The sequence below is a fragment of the Oncorhynchus clarkii genome, chromosome 27, assembly GCF_045791955.1.
Source record: "Oncorhynchus clarkii lewisi isolate Uvic-CL-2024 chromosome 27, UVic_Ocla_1.0, whole genome shotgun sequence".
Taxonomy (NCBI): domain Eukaryota; kingdom Metazoa; phylum Chordata; class Actinopteri; order Salmoniformes; family Salmonidae; genus Oncorhynchus; species Oncorhynchus clarkii.
The window spans coordinates 39,585,375-39,606,729 of NC_092173.1; the positions used below are offsets into that span (position 1 = coordinate 39,585,375).

The window sequence follows — 21,355 nt, forward strand, 5'->3', positions numbered from 1 at the left end:
TGTAGCGAGGCTATAAAAGTAGCGAGGCTACATACAGTAGCGAGGCTATATACAGTAGAGAGGCTATATACAGTAGCGAGGCTATATACAGTAGCGAGGCTATAAAAGTAGCGAGGCTACATACAGTAGCGAGGCTATATACAGTAGAGAGGCTATATACAGTAGCGAGGCTATAAAAGTAGTGAGGCTACATACAGTAGCGAGGCTATATACAGTAGAGAGGCTATATACAGTAGAGAGGCTATATACAGTAGCGAGGCTATAAAAGTAGCGAGGCTACATACAGTAGCGAGGCTATATACAGTAGAGAGGCTATATACAGTAGCGAGGCTATAAAAGTAGCGAGGCTACATACAGTAGCGAGGCTATATACAGTAGAGAGGCTATATACAGTAGAGAGGCTATATACAGTAGCGAGGCTATAAAAGTAGCGAGGCTACATACAGTAGCGAGTTGGTCATGAGAGGAGAGGATTCAGAGTGACAGGAGGCTCCATCAACACAACCAGTTACAGAGGAGGCAGCCAGGTGAGTTGGTCATGAGAGGAGAGGATTCAGAGTGACAGGAGGCTCCATCAACACAACCGGTGAAAGAGGAGGCAGCCAGGTGAGTTGGTCATGAGAGGAGAGGATTCAGAGTGACAGGAGGCTCCATCAACACAACCAGTTACAGAGGAGGCAGCCAGGTGAGTTGGTCATGAGAGGAGAGGATTCAGAGTGACAGGAGGCTCCATCAACACAACCAGTTAAAGAGGAGGCAGCCAGGTGAGTTGGTCATGAGAGGAGAGGATTCAGAGTGACAGGAGGCTCCATCAACACAACCAGTTACAGAGGAGGCAGCCAGGTGAGTTGGTCATGAGAGGAGAGGATTCAGAGTGACAGGAGGCTCCAGCAACACAACCTGTTACAGAGGAGGCAGCCAGGTGAGTTGGTCATGAGAGGAGAGGATTCAGAGTGACAGGAGGCTCCATCAACACAACCGGTGAAAGAGGAGAGGAGAATGTCTCGTTGTTGTGCCATTAGCTGTTAAATTAGTATTTACTCCTAATGGGAGAGCATGGATAGTGGACGCAACAGAGTTATTTTGACACTTTGATGAAATGATACAGTGACAGATTCCTCACTCTTTCTCTCAGTTTTATTTATTTTATTCTCCATATTTTTATCATCAACGCCACCTGTTATGACGAATGAGGCTCTTTGCCTGTGATGGGAGAAAAGAGCGTCTGCACGGTTACACATCACACGCAAAGTACACACCTCATTTACCAATACACCTGGGAGAGAGAGAGGAGATAGTCCTGTGTGTGCATGTCTGTCTCTGGGTGTCTGTGTGTATTTGAGCGTGTGTGTTTGTGTGTGTATTTGAGCGTGTGTGTGTGTGTGTGTGTGTGTGTGTATGTGTGTGTGTGTGTGTGTGTGTGTGTGTGTGTGTGCGTGTGTGTGTGTGTGTGTGCGTGCGTGCGTGTGTGTGTGCGTGCGTGCGGGTGCGAGTAAGGAGACAGGCGAGGAGAGGTCAGTGAAGGGCTCAGAGCCCTCTGGGAGAGCTGTCAGTCTGACAGGTTTGACATTTGAGCTGAGCTGCTGTCTGAACGCAAGTAATTTCACCTCTAAATGAACAAACACACACACACTGAAAATATTTGGTTTAATTTCTGTTGTGTTTCTTGGGCTTTTGTCAAGGCTATTCTGTCGGAGATTGTGGGGAGAGTGTGGTTTGAAAGGATTTATGTTTAGGGTGGCTAAATATGTAAAAAAAAGTCTGAGTCAATTTGTTGTATATAAAACTGTAATACAGGGTTGGTGTAGATGAGGCTGGACATTTACAGTCCTTGACGTGTATTGTGAAGAGCAATATGGCTGCAAGAGCCGTCCACATCCAGTATCATAGAACTCTGCTACTCACGGAGATATCCATTCTAGTCATTGTAACTCCATGTCTCTCCCTTCCCCCAGGTACCCAGTGATCCTGTCCATAGAGAACCATTGTAGCATCCAACAACAGAAGAAGATAGCCCAGCACCTCAGAGAGATCCTGGGAGACAAGCTGGACCTGGGAGAGGCCCTCCGCAGAGACTCTATACAGCTACCCAGCCCCCACTCTCTACAGGGGAAGATACTCATCAAGGTAGAGAGAGAGAGAGAGAGAGAGAGACCCCGACCGACCGACCTTCGGCTACAGTAATTGTCCGACAAAGATTTAGACATATTTTTTTTATATGCTTTCAAAACCAGAGGAGAGAGAGGGAGAGGGAGAGAGGGAGTGGAGAGAGAGGGAGAGGGAGTGGAGAGAGAGGGAGGGGAGAGAGGGAGTGTCGAGAGAGGGAGAGGGAGTGGAGAGGGAGTGAAGGAGAGAGGGAGAGGGAGTGGAGCGAGAGGGAGAGGGAGTGGAGAGCGAGGGAGAGGGAGTGGAGAGAGAGGGAGATGGAGTGGAGAGAGAGGGAGAGGGAGTGGAGAGAGAGGGAGAGGGAGTGGAGAGAGAGGGAGAGGGAGTGGAGAGAGAGGGAGGGGGAGTGGAGAGAGAGGGAGGGGGGGAGAGGGAGAGAGAGAGTGGAGAGAGAGGGAGGGGGAGAGAGGGAGAGGGAGAGAGAGAGTGGAGAGAGAGGGAGGGGGAGAGAGGGAGAGAGAGAGTGGAGAGAGAGGGAGGGGGAGAGGGAGTGGAGAGAGAGGGAGAGGGAGTGGGGAGAGAGGGAGGGGGAGAGAGGGAGTGGGAGAGAGGGAGGGGGAGTGGAGAGAGAGGGAGGGGGAGAAAGGGAGAGGTAGGGGGAGAGAGGGAGGGGGAGAGAGGGAGTGGAGAGAGAGGGAGAGGGATTGGAGAGGGAGTGAGGGAGAGAGGGAGATGGAGTGAGGGGGAGAGGGAGTGGAGAGAGAGGGAGAGGGAGTGGAGAGAGGGAGAGGGAGTGGAGAGAGAGGGAGAGGGAGTGGAGAGAGAGGGAGAGGGAGTGGAGAGAGAGGGAAAGGGAGTGGAGAGAGAGGGATAGGGAGTGGAGAGAGAGGGAGGGGGAGTGGAGAGAGAGGGAGGGGGAGAGAGGGAGAGAGAGAGTGGAGAGAGAGGGAGGGGGAGAGAGGGAGAGGGAGAGAGAGAGTGGAGAGAGAGGGAGGGGGAGAGGGAGAGGGAGTGGAGAGAGAGGAAGGGGGAGTGGGGAGAGAGGGAGAGGGAGTGGAAAGAGAGGGAGGGGGAGTGGGGAGAGAGGGAGAGGGAGTGGTGAGAGAGGGAGGGGGAGTGGGGAGAGTGGGAGAGAGGGAGAGAGGGAGTGGGAGTGGGGAGAGAGGGAGAGAGGGAGTGGAGAGAGGGGGAGAGGGAGAGAGGGAGTGGAGAGAGGGGGAGAGGGAGAGAGGGAGTGGGAGTGGGGAGAGAGGGAGTGGGAGAGAGGGAGTGGGAGAGAGGGAGTGGGGAGAGAGGGAGTGGGAGAGAGGGAGTGGGAGAGAGGGAGTGGGGAGAGACTGCGTTTGAAGGAGAGTAAATGAAGAAAAAAAACATATGAAATAAACGAGAAGAAGAAAGGGAGGGAAAGTAGGCCGCCACTGTATTAGTCATGGTGGGAGAACACCACACACCACACACACCACACACACCACACACACACACACACACACACACACACCACACACACCACACACACACACACACACCACACACACACTACACACACACACACACACACACACACACACACCACACACCACACACACCACACACACACACACACACACACACACACACACACACCACACACACCACACACACACACACACACACCACACACACACTACACACACACACACACACACACACACACACACACACACACCACACACACCACACACACACACACACACCACACACACACTACACACACACACACACACACACACACACACACACACACACACACACACACACACACACACACACACAGACATCCTAGGACAGAGTAACCAACCAACCAGAGCTTGGAGAGACTCACCATGCATCTGTTATTCATCTATCCCGGCACAGTGGGAAACATGTTCAGTACCCACACATACACTCACACACTGTGGAACATCAACTAATGACAGAGAGGGACAGAGAGAGAGAGGCAGAGAGAGAGAGAGAGAGGGAGAGAGAGAGAGAGAGAGAGAGAGAGAGAGAGATAGAGAGAGAGAGAGAGAGAGAGAGGCAGAGAGAGAGAGAGAGAGAGAGAGAGGCAGAGAGAGAGAGAGGCAGAGGCAGAGAGAGAGAGAGAGAGGCAGAGGCAGAGAGAGAGAGAGAGGAGAGAGAGAGAGAGAGAGAGAGAGAGAGAGAGAGAGAGAGAGAGAGAGAGAGAGAGAGAGAGAGAGAGAGAGAGGCTGAATTGGGTAATATGAGCAAATACTGTAATGTATTAGATTTTTCTGCATGATCCTTTGACCAAAAGTTCACTATATTGGTGTATTGCCCACATGTCTGTGTGGTTCCAGAGATGTCTTCTTTAGTAAGGGTATTGGGGTAAAGTAGTTCTCAGCAGGACCTCCAAAGGAGGACATTGATACTGACACGTACACACTCCCCTCTCCGAAGCACCTAGTCTCTGTTGCGCTTCTGCAAGTGCTTCCTAAATTGGATCCCATAGAACCGCATGCACGCACACACGCACGCACGCACACACACACACACACACACACACACACACACACACACACACACACACACACACACACACACACACACACACACACACACACACACACAGTTATCGGACTCTTCTAGTATTAATCAAATCAAATCAAATGTATTTATATAGCCCTTCGTACATCAGCTGACATCTCAAAGTGCTGTACAGAAACCCAGCCTAAAACCCCAAACAGCAAGCAATGCAGGTGTAGAATCACGGTGGCTAGGAAAAACTCCCTAGAAAGGCCAGAACCTAGGAAGAAACCTAGAGAGGAACCAGGCTATGTGGGGTGGCCAGTCCTCTTCTGGCTGTGCCGGGTGGAGATTATAACAGAAGATGGCCAAGATGTTCAAATGTTCATAAATGACCAGCAGGGTCAAATAATAATAATCACAGTAGTTGTCGATGGTGCAACAGGTCAGCACATCAGGAGTAAATGTCAGTTGGCTTTTTCATAGCCGATCATTCAGAGTATCTCTACCGCTCCTGCTGTCTCTAGAGAGTTGAAAACAGCAGGTCTGGGACAGGTAGCACGTCCGGTGAACAGGTCTGGCAGAACAGTTGAAAGTGGAGCAACAGCACGACCAGGTGGACTGGGGACAGCAAGGAGTCATCAGGCCAGGTAGTCCTGAGGCATGGTCCTAGGGCTCAAGTCCTCCGGGAGAGAGAAAGAAAGAGAGAAAGAGTGAAAAATAGAGAGAATTAGAGAGAGCATACTTAAATTCACACCGGATAAGACAGGAGAAGTACTCCAGATATAACAGACTGTCCCTAGCCCCCTGACACATAAACTATTGCAGCAAAAATACTGGAGGCTGAGACAGGAGGGGTCAGGAGACACTGTGGCCCCATCCGATGATACCCCCGGACAGGGCCAACCCGAGGGGGGCGCCAACCCGGACAGGATGATCACGTCAGTGACTCAACCCACTCAAGTGACACACCCCTCCTAGGTACGGCATGAAAGAGCACCAGTAAGCTTGTGACTCAGCCCCTGTAATAGGGTTAGAGGCAGAGAATCCCAGTGGAAAGAGGGGAACCCGCCAGACATAGACAGCAAGGGTGGTTCGTTGCTCCAGAGCCTTTCCGTTCACCTTCACACTCCTGGTACACTATGTGATTAAACATTAAAAAACCTTGTCCACAGCCACCCAGGTCTCTCTACACAGGAGGGTTCACCTTGTCTGACTCACTCCCTCCATCCATCCCTCCTTTCCTCCCAACAGAGCTGTTGTCCTCCCTTTACCACCCACTGGGGTGAGAGAGAAAGGGTGAGAGGGAGAAGAAGGATGAGACAGAGAGAGAGGGTGAGAGATGAGGGCTGAGAGAGAGAGAGAGAGAGAGAGAGAGAGAGAGAGAAGAGGGCTGAGAGAAAGAGAGAGAGGGAGAAGAGGGCTGAGAGAGAGAGAGGGAGAGCGTGAGAGGGAGAAGAGGGCTGAGAGAGAGAGAGAGAGGGAGATGAGGGCTGAGAGAGAGAGCGTGAGAGGGAGAAGAGGACTAAGAGAGAGACTGTATATATACAGTGCCTTGCGAAAGTATTCGCCCCCCTTGAACTTTGCGACCTTTTGCCACATTTCAGGCATCAAACATAAAGATATAAAACTGTATTTTTTTGTGACGAATCAACAATAAGTGGGACACAATCATGAAGTGGAACGACATTTATTGGATATTTCAAACTTTTTTAACAAATCAAAAACTGAAAAATTGGGCGTGCAAAATTATTCAGCCCCCTTAAGTTAATACTTTGTAGCGCCACCTTTTGCTGCGATTACAGCTGTAAGTCGCTTGGGGTATGTCTCTATCAGTTTTGCACATCGAGAGACTGACATTTTTTCCCATTCTTCCTTGCAAAACAGCTCGAGCTCAGTGAGGTTGGATGGAGAGCATTTGTGAACAGCAGTTTTCAGTTCTTTCCACAGATTCGATTGGATTCAGGTCTGGACTTTGACTTGGCCATTCTAACACCTGGATATGTTTATTTTTGAACCATTCCATTGTAGATTTTGCTTTATGCTTTGGATCATTGTCTTGTTGGAAGACAAATCTCCGTCCCAGTCTCAGGTCTTTTGCAGACTCCATCAGGTTTTCTTCCAGAATGGTCCTGTATTTGGCTCCATCCATCTTCCCATCAATTTTAACCATCTTCCCTGTCCCTGCTGAAACAAAGCAGGCCCAAACCATGATGCTATAGTGTTTGACAGTGGGGATGGTGTGTTCAGCTGTGTTCAGCTGTGTTGCTTTTACGCCAAACATAACGTTTTGCATTGTTGCCAAAAAGTTCAATTTTGGTTTCATCTGACCAGAGCACCTTCTTCCACATGTTTGGTGTGTCTCCCAGGTGGCTTGTGGCAAACTTTAAACAACACTTTTTATGGATATCTTTAAGAAATGGCTTTCTTCTTGCCACTCTTCCATAAAGGCCAGATTTGTGCAATATACGACTGATTGTTGTCCTATGGACAGAGTCTCCCACCTCAGCTGTAGATCTCTGCAGTTCATCCAGAGTGATCATGGGCCTCTTGGCAGCATCTCTGATCAGTCTTCTCCTTGTATGAGCTGAATGGTTAGAGGGACGGCCAGGTCTTGGTAGATTTGCAGTGGTCTGATACTCCTTCCATTTCAATATTATTGCTTGCACAGTGCTCCTTGGGATGTTTAAAGCTTGGGAAATCTTTTTGTATCCAAATCCGGCTTTAAACTTCTTCACAACAGTATCTCGGACCTGCCTGGTGTGTTCCTTGTTCTTCATGATGCTCTCTGCGCTTTTAACGGACCTCTGAGACTATCACAGTGCAGGTGCATTTATACGGAGACTTGATTACACACAGGTGGATTGTATTTATCATCATTAGTTATTTAGGTCAACATTGGATCATTCAGAGATCCTCACTTCTGGAGAGAGTTTGCTGCACTGAAAGTAAAGGGGCTGAATAATTTTGCACGCCCAATTTTTCAGTTTTTGATTTGTTAAAAAAGTTTGAAATATCCAATAAATGTCGTTCCACTTCATGACTGTGTCCCACTTGTTGTTGATTCTTCACAAAAAAATACAGTTTTATATTTTATGTTTGAAGCCTGAAATGTGGCAAAAGGTCGCAAAGTTCAAGGGGGCCGAATACTTTCGCAAGGCACTGTATAATAATATGACATTTGTTATGTCTTTATTGTTTTGAAACTTCTGTATGTGTGATGTTTACTGTTAATTTTTATTGTTTATTTCACTTTATATATTCACTTTATATATTATCTACCTCACTTGCTTTGGCAATGTTAACACGTTTCCCATGCCAATAAAGCCTTTGAATTGAATTGAATTGAATTGAGAGAGAGAGAGAGCGTGAGAGGGAGAAGAGGGCTGAGAGAGAGAGAGAGCGTGAGAGGGAGAAGAGGGCTGAGAGACAGAGAGAGAGAGAGAGAGAGAAAGGGTGAGTGTGGTAGTGGTGTGAAGGAGGACATTATTGACACTGAGAGGGATGCCTCTCTGCTGGACTCAAAGGAACTTATTGTTCTCTATCTATCTCTCTTTCTCTCTCTATCTCTCTCCCGCTCTCTCTCCCTCTCCCTCTCGCTCTCCCTCTCTATCTCCCCTTTCTCTCACTTTCTCTCTCCCCTTATCTCACTCTCTCTTTCTCTCTCCCTCTCTCTCTCCCTCTATAACTCTTTCTCAGTCTCTCTCTCCCCTTCTCTCCCTCTCTTATATGCTGGAGGGTTAATGCTCTATTTGTTTTAGCGGTATCCACAGGGTTTTTCAGAGTATGGGTGGAAGAGGACAGAGTTTTAGTTTCCTGGGGTTTGGAAGGTGTGGTGTGCGCGATGGCTTCTCAGCCTAGAGCGAGGGAGACGCTGTCGATACGTCATGGATTCAGGTGTGTTCCTGAGAATGGAGTTAAGGTGGATGAGGTTCTGCTTGCAGTCGGTGAACAGGTAGGAGCTGAATTTATACATTCCGCTTCCAGAATGAACCAAGCTGTGGTTGTGTTCATGAAAAGGGCTAATTTGGTCGGTAGGCTAATTGCTTGTGGAATAATTGTAAGGGGTGTGTTGGTGCCAATTTCACCTCTTTCAACCCCTTCGACAAGGGTGGTAGTTACAAATTTGCCTCCATTTATTACGGATGATCAAATCAGGAAAAAGCTGAGTCGTTTTGGTTGGTTTGCTAGTGGGTTTTGTGTACTGTCGGCAGGTTTTCAGGCAGAGGTCGATAAGCGTGTTGTTTCGTTCCAGAGGCAAGTGTTCATGCTTCTGAATAACAACGAGCAACAGTTAAATGTGCATTTAAAGTGAGGCACGGGGAGGGGCTCTACACAAGGTTTTCCAGCACAGATAGTCTATGGTGTTTTGAGTGTGGGGATTTGGGGCATACGAGCTTTGCGTGCCCACATAAAGGCCGTAGACAAGGTGAGGGTACAAGCGCCAGTGGGGGAAATCGAGGTCAAGGTGCAGGGGACAATGAGACGCAGACAGCAGAGGCTGGGCCTAGTCATGCCAGTGTTGATGGTGTAGTTGAGGCTGACCCTAGTCAGGCTAGAGAAGGTGGTGTAGATGAGGCTGGGCCTAGTCAGGTTATGCTAGTGGATGAGGAGAGTATATTGGGGAAGGGTAATCGACTAGGTGGGTGGAGGAAGGTGTTATTCCGAAGAGGAAAAAGGAGGAGATGAAAGGAGGTGGGAGGGGAGAGACTGGTGTGGTCAAAGGCACCAAGGAACCTTTGCCTGGTCCTGGGAGGGAGACCCCGACTAGAGAGAAAGGGCAGGTGGTCAGGATGGGAGATGGAGACGACGAGGAGGAGGAAAGTGAGTCTGAGGAAGCGGATGATGAGGAGGCCTTTTTTTCAGACTTTATCAAGCAGAAGGGTCAAACGGTGAGGGAACTGACAAGGTTCCTGAATGAGACCAAGGGGAAAAAAGTACATCTTGAGGCTTTTTTTTCTGATCCGAGAAAGTTTGTAAGATCAGTACAACGTGCTATGAAAAATGAGGGGCATGGTGTCCTCTCATCCAGGAAATGGTTTAAGTCGAGGAAGTGGGTCACAACAGTGCGTTAAGGTCTTCCTTCAGACACTGTTTAGATGATTATTTTTTTTTCTGGCACTGGGGCTTTTTGAGCTTTGCTATTGGTCACTTTCTTTGCTGGCTTTTCTCCCACTTCTTATGGAGACTCTTCTGGTAGGCTCGTTCAGGACAACTGGTGCCAGAGATGCGGGAAAGAGGAGTGTGTTGGATGAATATGTAAAACAAAGTACAGGTGTTGTTTCTGCAGGAGACGCATAGTGATGTGGTGAATGAAGTTGATTGGGGGCTCTGGTGGAAAGGGGCAAGTGTGTTGAGCCATGGGACACATTTTTGGTGCAGTGTTGGCAGTCCTTTTTGTACCGGGTCTGTCTTTAAAAATGTTCTCCTCAAAGGAGGTGTGTAAGGTTAGGCTTCTTGTTGTAAAAGCAGAATTAACACGAGTTTTGTCTTTATAAATGTGTATACGCCTAACACAGAGAGAGAGAGAGAGAGAGAGGGGGGTTATGTTTGGGTGTCTTAGACAGGAACCCTCACGGGTAGCGCCTGAGGAGACGCTGGTGGTCGGCAGGGACTGGAACTGATTTTACGAAAGACAGAAATGGGGAGGCTCAGTGGTGTTCGGCCTACTGGATATTTGGAGAACTAGACATCCCAACACAAGACAGTAAACATGGGTGAAGGTCTTTGGGACTAGGGTGAGTGCAGCACGGTGAAGGTGTTTGGGACTAGGGTGAGTGCAGAACGGTGAAGGTCTTTGGGACTAGGGTGAGTGCAGCATTGTGAAGGTCTTTGGGACTAGGGTGAGTGGAGCACGGTGAAGGTCTTTGGGACTAGGGTGAGTGGAGCACGGTGAAGGTCTTTGGGACTAGGGTGAGTGGAGCACGGTGAAGGTCTTTGGGGCTAGGGTGAGTGCAGCACGGACTCTGTTTTACATGTCCAGGAATCAGAGAAATAGGCTGTTGGACACGACCATTCTCCCGGTTGGATCACCACATAACCATGCCTCGGATGTCTATTTCACCAGGGCCTCGGCAGGCATCCTATTGGAAGTTTCATGTAAAGCTCTTACAAGATGGGAAAGATGGAGGCAGCAAAGAGAGGAGTATGAGTCTCTTAGTCAATGGTGGGATGTGGGGAAAGTCCAAATTCGGCTTTTCTGTCAACAGTACACAGCTCTCTCATTCTCAGAGTCTAGGAGAGTATTGGGGGAACTAGGGTGTTGTATTAGTGAGATGGAGGTAGAGATGGTGGGGCAAGGCATTGTAGGCCTCCAGACTAATTTAGCTGAATTATGTAGGGACCTGGGCAGTGTTTTCTAGGTTAAAACAAAGGGAACACTTGTAAGAGCTAGGTTCTCCATGCTCCACGAGATGGACGCTCCCAGCTCCTTCTTCTTTGGTGTGGAAAGACAGAGTGGTGAAGCCAAGGGTATGCATTGTCTACGGCTGTCTGATGGGCGGGTGATGGAGATGCGGGAGCGGACTGTGGAGATTTATACTGAGTTGAATAGGGCAGAAATGTATGATCCTATGTGTGCTCAGGTCTTGTTTGCAGAACTCCCTAAGCTCTCTCTGGCACAGAAGGATAAAATGGACATTCATCTGTTGTCCTATGAACTGGCAGAGGCCATAACCCAGATTTCCCCTGGCTGTGCATCGGGGGTCAATGGACTCCCAGTGGAGTTTTATGAAAAATTCTGGGGACTAATTGGACGGGACTTTTTGAGTGTTGCGTGAATGCGTCGGGGTAGGAGAGTTTCCTATGAGCTGACATCGGGTGGCTCTGACTCTCATGCCCAAAAAAGGGAACTTAAGAACTGGAGGCCTGTGGCATTGGTCTGTGCGGACTACAATATATTTGCCAAGGTCCTCTCTAACAGACTGAAGTCCCATCAAGGACCAAACATATTGTGTACCGGGATGCTCATACACGGGCAACTTGTTCTTAATTAGGGACATGTTGGACTTGTCGTGAGATTCTAATGTGAACTTTGGACTGGTCTCTTTAGATCAAGAGAAGGCATATACAGTTATATACAGTGCCTTGCGAAAGTATTTGGCCCCCTTGAACTTTGCGACCTTTTGCCACATTTCAGGCTTCAAACATAAAGATATAAAACTGTATTTTTTTGTGAAGAATCAACAACAAGTGGGACACAATCATGAAGTGGAACGACATTTATTGGATATTTCAAACTTTTTTAACAAATCAAAAACTGAAAAATCTCTCCAGAAGTTCAGTGAGGATCTCTGAATGATCCAATGTTGACCTAAATGACTAATGATGATAAATACAATCCACCTGTGTGTAATCAAGTCTCCGTATAAATGCACCTGCACTGTGATAGTCTCAGAGGTCCGTTAAAAGCGCAGAGAGCATCATGAAGGACAAGGAACACACCAGGCAGGTCCGAGATACTGTCGTGAAGAAGTTTAAAGCCGGATTTGGATACAAAAAGATTTCCCAAGCTTTAAACATCCCAAGGAGCACTGTGCAAGCGGTAATATTGAAATGGAAGGAGTATCAGACCACTGCAAATCTACCAAGACCTGGCCGTCCCTCTAAACTTTCAGCTCATACAAGGAGAAGACTGATCAGAGATGCAGCCAAGAGGCCCATGATCACTCTGGATGAACTGCAGAGATCTACAGCTGAGGTGGGAGACTCTGTCCATAGGACAACAATCAGTCGTATATTGCACAAATCTGGCCTTTATGGAAGAGTGGCAAGAAGAAAGCCATTTCTTAAAGATATCCATAAAAAGTGTTGTTTAAAGTTTGCCACAAGCCACCTGGGAGACACACCAAACATGTGGAAGAAGGTGCTCTGGTCAGATGAAACCAAAATTGAACTTTTTGGCAACAATGCAAAACGTTATGTTTGGCGTAAAAGCAAGACAGCTCATAACCCTGAACACACCATCCCCACTGTCAAACATGGTGGTGGCAGCATCATGGTTTGGGCCTGCTTTTCTTCAGCAGGGACAGGGAAGATGGTTAAAATTGATGGGAAGATGGATGGAGCCAAATACAGGACCATTCTGGAAGAAAACCTGATGGAGTCTGGAAAAGACCTGAGACTGGGACGGAGATTTGTCTTCCAACAAGACAATGATCCAAAACATAAAGCAAAATCTACAATGGAATGGTTCAAAAATAAACATATCCAGTTGTTAGAATGGCCAAGTCAAAGTCCAGACCTGAACCCAATCGAGAATCTGTGGAAAGAACTGAAAACTGCTGTTCACAAATGCTCTCCATCCAACCTCACTGAGCTCGAGCTGTTTTGCAAGGAGGAATGGGAAAAAATTTCAGTCTCTCGATGTGCAATACTGATAGAGACATACCCCAAGCGACTTACAGCTGTAATCGCAGCAAAAGGTGGCGCTACAAAGTATTAACTTAAGGGGGCTGAATAATTTTGCACGCCCAATTTTTCAGTTTTTGATTTGTTAAAAAAGTTTGAAATATCCAATAAATGTCGTTCCACTTCATGATTGTGTCCCACTTGTTGTTGATTCTTCACAAAAAAATACAGTTGTATATCTTTATGTTTGTATCCTGAAATGTGGCAAAAGGTCGCAAAGTTCAAGGGGGCCGAATACTTTCGCAAGGCACTGTACATTAGCCATTGAGCCTTTTTTGGGCCTGCTACGCAGGAGACTGCAGGGAGTGTGCTGGACAGGCATGGGTGTGTTGACAGGCATAGCAGTGTCAGCACATGCAGATGATGTTTCTGTGATGGTCAGGATATGCAGGCACTAGAGACTAATCTTAAAGTGTACGAGGGAGATTCGTCAGCTAAGGTAAACAAACTGGGGCAAGTTTGAGGCTCTGTTATGTGGGGCATGGGGGGATGTTGGGGGTGTACCTGGGCTCAGAGAGGTGGGTCAGGAAGAACTGGGAGGGGCTGACACAGGCAGTGGTGTCAAGACTGGCCAGGTGGATGTGGCTCCTGCCCCAAGTGTCATATAGAGGAAGGGTGCTGATAATCAACAACCTGGTGGCATCTTCCCTGTGGCATAAACTGGCTGTCCTCAACCCACCCCCCCCCCGCCAGTCAGCATCGCAAGCTGTTGGAATTTATCTGGTTGGGTTCATCACTGGCTGAGGGAGGCGGTGTTGTACATGTCCGTCCACATAGGAGGACAGGCTTTCCGACTAAAGGCAGTGCAGAGACTGCTGTAGGAGGGAACCAGCATGCACACTGCTGAGGAGAGCTGACGGATTAGAGTTGGACCGACAGCTGTTCCTCATGAGGCTGGAGAGGCTGAGTACAACAGGTCTCTCTGATTTTTACTCTGCAGTGCTGAGGGCCTGGCAGCTGTTCCTCATGAAGCTGGAGAGGCTGAGTACAGCAGGTCTCTCTGATTTTTACTCTGCAGTGCTGAAGGCCTGGCAGCTGCTAAGGCCCTCACGAGAAGGGGGTGTGGAGCCTGGGCTTTGGGTGTGGGAGGAGCCTATCTTCCACAACCCAGCCATCCCTTTGAGATGGGTTCAGTCGGCCACCCTGCAGAGGCAAATGATGGCAGCGGGTTTACTAAGGCTGGGTGACCTGAGACTGCTGGGAGAGGAGGGGTGGAAAACCCCGGAATTCCTGGCAAAACAAACAGGAATAATGTCTCTTAGGCTGCTGGAGAGATTCCTGTAGGTCCAGGGGGCACTGTCTGAGCCGGTAAAGGGGAGTGTGGGGCACCAATGTTTCCGCCACTGCAGGTGACAGCAGAGACTGGAGACTGGCAGTGGGGGTCTGGAGGACTTGTTTGATTTTAACACTCTTAGCCTGGGGGAGTTTGAGGCGGTGGGAAGTAAGGCTCTCTTCAACCTTTGCATTAAGGTTAGGAACTTTAGGAGCCTAACAGGAGTGAAGGCACATCAGTGGCAGGGTGTATTTGGGGAGGAGAGTATGGTGGGTTTAGATAGAGGGGGCTCTACAAACTCTCAGTACCAAAGAGGTCAGGGGACCACCAGAGGAGGGTTCTACATGGAGCCCTGGACAGTAACAGCTGGTTGGTACAGGTTGAACTGGGAATCGGGCAGGGGTGTCCTTAATGTTTTATGAAAGAAACTGTGATTCATGTGTTTTCTGTGTGCGCCAGGTTAACGCCATTAATGTCTCTGTTGGAATGTCTCTGTGAGAGGTTGGGGGTGGAGTTTACTGTTGGGATGTTTATAATGGTGTCCAGGTATTCAAATAAGGAGAAGCCCAAATGTGTTTAGTTGAATTTTCTGTTTTTTCTCTCTCTCTCTCTCTCTCTCTCTCTCTCTCTCTCTCTCTCTCTCTCTCTCTCTCTCTCTCTCTCTCTCTCTCTCTCTCTCTCTCTCTCTCTTTCTCTCTCGCTCTCGCTCTCGCTCTCTCGCTCTCACTCTCCAGGGGAAGCGTCTCCCTCCCTACCTGTCTGTGGATGTTGAGGAGGGGGAAGTGTCAGATGATGACGACAGTGCTGATGAGATTGACGACAACTTTAAACTAAAGAACAGCAATGTAAGTTACAACAAGTCAAAGCCACGGTGCGGCAGATAGCCTAGCGGTTAGAGGAGGCAGATAGCCTAGCGGTTAGAGGAGGCAGATAGCCTAGTGGTTAGAGGAGGCAGATAGCCTAGTGGTTAGAGGAGGCAGATAGCCTAGCGGTTAGAGGAGGCAAATAGCCTAGTGGTTAGAGGAGGCAGATAGCCTAGCGGTTAGAGGAGGCAGGTAGCCTAGTGGTTAGAGGAGGCAGATAGCCTAGTGGTTAGAGGAGGCAGATAGCCTAGTGGTTAGAGGAGGCAGATAGCCTAGTGGTTAGAGGAGGCAGGTAGTCTAGTGGTTAGAGGAGGCAGATAGCCTAGCGGTTAGAGGAGGCAGATAGCCTAGTGGTTAGAAGAGGCAGATAGCCTAGTGGTTAGAGGAGGCAGATAGCCTAGCGGTTAGAGGAGGCAGATAGCCTAGTGGTTAGAGGAGGCAGATAGCCTAGCGGTTAGAGGAGGCAGGTAGCCTAGCGGTTAGAGGAGGCAGATAGCCTAGTGGTTAGAGGAGGCAGGTAGCCTAGTGGTTAGAGGAGGCAGGTAGCCTAGCGGTTAGAGGAGGCAGATAGCCTAGTGGTTAGATGCAGGTAGCCTAGTGGTTAGAGGAGGCAGATAGCCTAGTGGTTAGAGGAGGCAGATAGCCTAGTGGTTAGAGGAGGCAGATAGCCTAGCGGTTAGAGGAGGCAGATAGCCTAGCGGTTAGAGGAGGCAGATAGCCTAGTGGTTAGAGGAGGCAGATAGCCTAGTGGTTAGAGGAGACAGATAGCCTAGCGGTTAGAGGAGGCAGATAGCCTAGCGGTTAGAGGAGGCAGATAGCCTAGCGGTTAGAGGAGGCAGATAGCCTAGTGGTTAGAGGAGGCAGATAGCCTAGCGGTTAGAGGAGGCAGATAGCCTAGTGGTTAGAGGAGGCAGATAGCCTAGCGGTTAGAGAAGGCAGGTAGCCTAGTGGTTAGAGGAGGCAGATAGCCTAGCGGTTAGAGGAGGCAGATAGCCTAGTGGTTAGAGGAGGCAGGTAGCCTAGTGGTTAGAGGAGGCAGGTAGCCTAGTGGTTAGAGGAGGCAGGTAGCCTAGCGGTTAGAGGAGGCAGATAGCCTAGTGGTTAGAAGCAGGTAGCCTAGTGGTTAGAGGAGGCAGATAGCCTAGTGGTTAGAGGAGGCAGATAGCCTAGCGGTTAGAGGAGGCAGATAGCCTAGCGGTTAGAGGAGGCAGATAGCCTAGCGGTTAGAGGAGGCAGATAGCCTAGTGGTTAGAGGAGGCAGATAGCCTAGTGGTTAGAGGAGACAGATAGCCTAGCGGTTAGAGGAGGCAGATAGCCTAGTGGTTAGAGGAGGCAGATAGCCTAGTGGTTAGAGGAGGCAGATAGCCTAGCGGTTAGAGGAGGCAGATAGCCTAGCGGTTAGAGGAGGCAGATAGCCTAGTGGTTAGAGGAGGCAGATAGCCTAGCGGTTAGAGGAGGCAGATAGCCTAGCGGTTAGAGGAGGCAGATAGCCTAGTGGTTAGAGGAGGCAGATAGCCTAGCGGTTAGAGGAGGCAGAAAGCCTAGTGGTTAGAAGCAGGTAGCCTAGTGGTTAGAGGAGGCAGATAGCCTAGTGGTTAGAGGCAGATAGCCTAGTGGTTAGAGGCAGGTAGCCTAGTGGTTAGAGAAGACAGATAGCCAAGTGGTTAGAGGCAGGTGGCCTAGTGGTTAGAGGAGGCAGATAGCCTAGTGGTTAGAGGCAGGTAGTCTAGTGGTTAGAGGCAGATAGCCTAGTGGTTAGAGGCAGGTAGCCTAGTGGTTAGAGGCAGGTAGCCTAGTGGTTAGAGGCAGGTAGCCTAGTGGTTAGAGACAGGTAGCCTAGTGGTTAGAGACAGGTAGCCTAGTGGTTAGAGGCAGTTAGCCTAGTGGTTATAGAGTTGGACTAGTAAGTGAAAGGTTGTAAGATTGAATCCCCGAGCTGACAAGGTGAAAATATGTCATTCTGCCCCTGAACAAGGCAGTTAACGCACTGTTCCTAGGCTGTCATTGAAAATAATAATTTGTTCTTTACTGACTTGCCTGGTTAAATAAAGGTTCAATAAAATAAATAAAAAATGTTCTCACATGCAGCTATAATCCTTTTCACAGTTCAGTAATTCAGGGGGCTGGTGCAGTTCAGTAATTCAGGGGGCTGGTGCAGTTCAGTAATTCAGGGGGCTGGTGCAGTTCAGTAATTCAGGGGGCTGGTGCAGTTCAGTAATTCAGGGGGCTGGTGCAGTTCAGTAATTCAGAGGGCTGGTGCAGTTCAGTAATTCAGAGGGCTGGTGCAGTTCAGTAATTCAGGGGGCTGGTGCAGTTCAGTAATTCAGGGGGCTGGTGCAGTTCAGTAATTCAGGGGGGTGGTGCAGTTCAGTAATTCAGGGGGCTGGTGCAGTTCAGTAATTCAGAGGGCTGGTGCAGTTCAGTAATTCAGAGGGCTGGTGCAGTTCAGTAATTCAGGGGGCTGGTGCAGTTCAGTAATTCAGAGGGCTGGTGCAGTTCAGTAATTCAGAGGGCTGGTGCAGTTCAGTAATTCAGGGGGCTGGTGCAGTTCAGTAATTCAGAGGGCTGGTGCAGTTCAGTAATTCAGAGGGCTGGTGCAGTTCAGTAATTCAGGGGGCTGGTGCAGTTCAGTAATTCAGAGGGCTGGTGCAGTTCAGTAATTCAGAGGGCTGGTGCAGTTCAGTAATTCAGGGGGCTGGTGCAGTTCAGTAATTCAGGGGGCTGGTGCAGTTCAGTAATTCAGGGGGCTGGTGCAGTTCAGTAATTCAGAGGGCTGGTGCAGTTCAGTAATTCAGAGGGCTGGTGCAGTTCAGTAATTCAGGGGGCTGGTGCAGTTCAGTAATTCAGGGGGCTGGTGCAGTTCAGTAATTCAGGGGGCTGGTGCAGTTCAGTAATTCAGAGGGCTGGTGCAGTTCAGTAATTCAGAGGGCTGGTGCAGTTCAGTAATTCAGGGGGCTGGTGCAGTTCAGTAATTCAGAGGGCTGGTGCAGTTCAGTAATTCAGAGGGCTGGTGCAGTTCAGTAATTCAGGGGGCTGGTGCAGTTCAGTAATTCAGGGGGCTGGTGCAGTTCAGTAATTCAGGGGGCTGGTGCAGTTCAGTAATTCAGAGGGCTGGTGCAGTTCAGTAATTCAGAGGGCTGGTGCAGTTCAGTAATTCAGGGGGCTGGTGCAGTTCAGTAATTCAGGGGGCTGGTGCAGTTCAGTAATTCAGGGGGCTGGTGCAGTTCAGTAATTCAGGGGGCTGGTGCAGTTCAGTAATTCAGGGGGCTGGTGCAGTTCAGTAATTCAGGGGGCTGGTGCAGTTCAGTAATTCAGGGGGCTGGTGCAGTTCAGTAATTCAGGGGGCTGGTGCAGTTCAGTAATTCAGGGGGCTGGTGCAGTTCAGTAATTCAGGGGGCTGGTGCAGTTCAGTAATTCAGGGGGCTGGTGCAGTTCAGTAATTCAGGGGGCTGGTGCAGTTCAGTAATTCAGGGGGTGGTGCAGTTCAGTAATTCAGGGGGCTGGTGCAGTTCAGTAATTCAGGGGGCTGGTGCAGTTCAGTAATTCAGAGGGCTGGTGCAGTTCAGTAATTCAGGGGGCTGGTGCAGTTCAGTAATTCAGGGGGCTGGTGCAGTTCAGTAATTCAGGGGGCTGGTGCAGTTCAATAATTCAGGGGGCTGGTGCAGTTCAGTAATTCAGGGGGCTGGTGCAGTTCAGTAATTCAGGGGGCTGGTGCAGTTCAGTAATTCAGGGGGCTGGTGCAGTTCAGTAATTCAGGGGGCTGGTGCAGTTCAGTAATTCAGGGGGTGGTGCAGTTCAGTAATTCAGGGGGCTGGTGCAGTTCAGTAATTCAGGGGGGTGGTGCAGTTCAGTAATTCAGGGGGCTGGTGCAGTTCAGTAATTCAGGGGGCTGGTGCAGTTCAGTAATTCAGGGGGGTGGTGCAGTTCAGTAATTCAGAGGGCTGGTGCAGTTCAATAATTCAGGGGGCTGGTGCAGTTCAATAATTCAGAGGGCTGGTGCGGTTCAGTAATTCAAGGGGCTGGTGCAGTTCAGTAATTCAGGGGGCTGGTGCAGTTCAATAATTCAGGGGGCTGGTGCAGTTCAGTAATTCAGGGGGCTGGTGCAGTTCAGTAATTCAGGGGGCTGGTGCAGTTCAATAATTCAGGGGGCTGATGCAGTTCAATAATTCAGGGGGCTGGTGCAGTTCAATAATTCAGGGGGCTGGTGCAGTTCAGTAATTCAGGGGGCTGGTGCAGTTCAGTAATTCAGGGGGCTGGTGCAGTTCAGTAATTCAGGGGGCTGGTGCAGTTCATTAATTCAGAGGACTGGTGCAGTGTGAAGGCCTGTCCACTAATCAGTTTGTTGTCACCGGGTGAGTGACAGGCCATGTAATGGACTCCTAATGACAGTATTGAGCTAAAATTAGGGCTGGTAATTGCCAGGGTCCTAATAGTATGATATTGTCATGATACTTAGGTGCCAATACGATATGTATTACGATTCCAAACACATCTGCTACTCTGCTGCAGAGAGACAAAATAGTTTTGATTAATCATGGAATTAAAAGTACTGAAAACATGTTGGCTCACTATTTAAAAAGAAGGAGAACGAGTAATAGGGATGTAAAATACTGTAGTTTTGGTACAGGTACAGCCGACTGCTGCTAGCTAACGCTACCTAGCAAAATACATGAGCACGTACAGTACCAGTCCTAAGGACCTTAATGCTGCGAAGGTATGACAGACGATTTGCCGAGTTGTGTTTGGGACTAGTTCATGTTTAACGAGCCTGTCGCGGTGAATTATTATCTTCGTTATACAATACACCTCGACAAACTTTCCCGGAGAAGCAAAGGGAATGGGAGATATTTCCCCCCCCTAATTAATTTCTGATTGTATTTCTGACATCTGGAATGGACTGATTTAATATATGATAATTATGTGTTTACATTACATCATCTTTTGTTACGTTCAATTGTTTTTTTCATGAGGTTTAAAGGAGCTACAGCTACTGATCTAGGATCAGTTTGTGCTATCTGAATAACTTTTTGGAGTAGGGTTATTTGGTCCTAGATCTGTCGTTGGAGACAACTTCCACCTCGAGCTGAGGAAAGCAAGCTACAGCTGCCATTTTGGCCATAGAGAGTGCTTTCTCATATGCCATTCGGGATCTTGGCTAGTTTCCCTCATTCCCAGTGAAGAGAGGGTGATATTTAGAGCCAATTAAAGTAGTGAGATATATGCTGATTTAAAGGTGTGATCAGGACTGGAGCCAGGAATGATCTGTTCACACTCTGTCTCTCTGTACTGCTAGCACTGCTTGTACTGGGCTGGCCAGTCTGTCTACTGCTAGTACTGTCAGGACTACACTAATGACCTGGTGTATTTAACCATGGACAGATGGTTTCACAACCAATACAACTCATCTCTCTCTCTCTCTCTCTCTCTCTCTCTCTCTCTCTCTCTCTCTCTCTCTCTCTCTTTGTCTCTCTTTATCTCTGTCTCTGTCTCTCTCTCTCTCTCTCTCTCTTTCTCTCTCTCTCTCTCTCTCTCTCTCTCTCTCTCTCTCTATCTTTATCTCTGTCTCTCTCTGTCTCTCTCTCTCTCTCTCTCTCTCTCTCTCTCTCTCTCTCTCTCTCTCTCTCTCTCTCTCTCCTTCAGAGTAATGGTAACCACCAAGTGGAAAGTTACATCAGGAAGAAGCTGGACTCTCTGTTGAAGGAGGCTCAGATTGGAGACAAGGAGGACACAGACAGCTCCAGCATCAGAGCCCTGCTCAGAGCCACACACGTGGGCTTGCAGAAGAACCTACCGGTACACACACACACACACACACACACACACACACACACACACACACACACACACACACACACACACACTCACACGCACACACACACACACACACACACACACACACACACACACACACAGCTGATCCCAGGTCTGTGCCTAAGTGGAACTTGTCCCCTGAGCTGGTTGGTATTTCTCTGAATGGAGATACAGTACAATATGTTGTTAGTGGGAGAAACATGTCTGTCTCTTCTATTAATATTTAATTTCCTCCGCTGGTTCTGTGTTTGGGATAATACGTCTCCATCCATGTTAATGCAATGTGTCTGCCAGTATCAGTTTGTATAGCACACCCTCATGCCAAATTGAGTCGAAGGCTTTTTTGAAATCAACAAAGCATGAGAAGACTTTGCCTTTGTTTTGGTTTGTT

At 48.7% G+C, this 21,355-nt stretch overlaps 1 protein-coding gene across 1 annotated transcript in view; it reads left to right on the forward strand.

Annotated features, from left to right (window-relative positions):
• Nucleotides 1-21,355, forward strand: part of LOC139386056 (1-phosphatidylinositol 4,5-bisphosphate phosphodiesterase eta-1-like) — a 66,210-nt gene that overhangs the window by 15,898 nt on the left and 28,957 nt on the right. Inside the window, exons 6-8 of the mRNA XM_071131470.1 lie at nt 1,956-2,127; nt 15,025-15,135; nt 20,794-20,946. Coding sequence (XP_070987571.1) covers nt 1,956-2,127; nt 15,025-15,135; nt 20,794-20,946 — 436 coding nt within the window. The remainder of the gene's footprint in view (nt 1-1,955; nt 2,128-15,024; nt 15,136-20,793; nt 20,947-21,355) is intronic.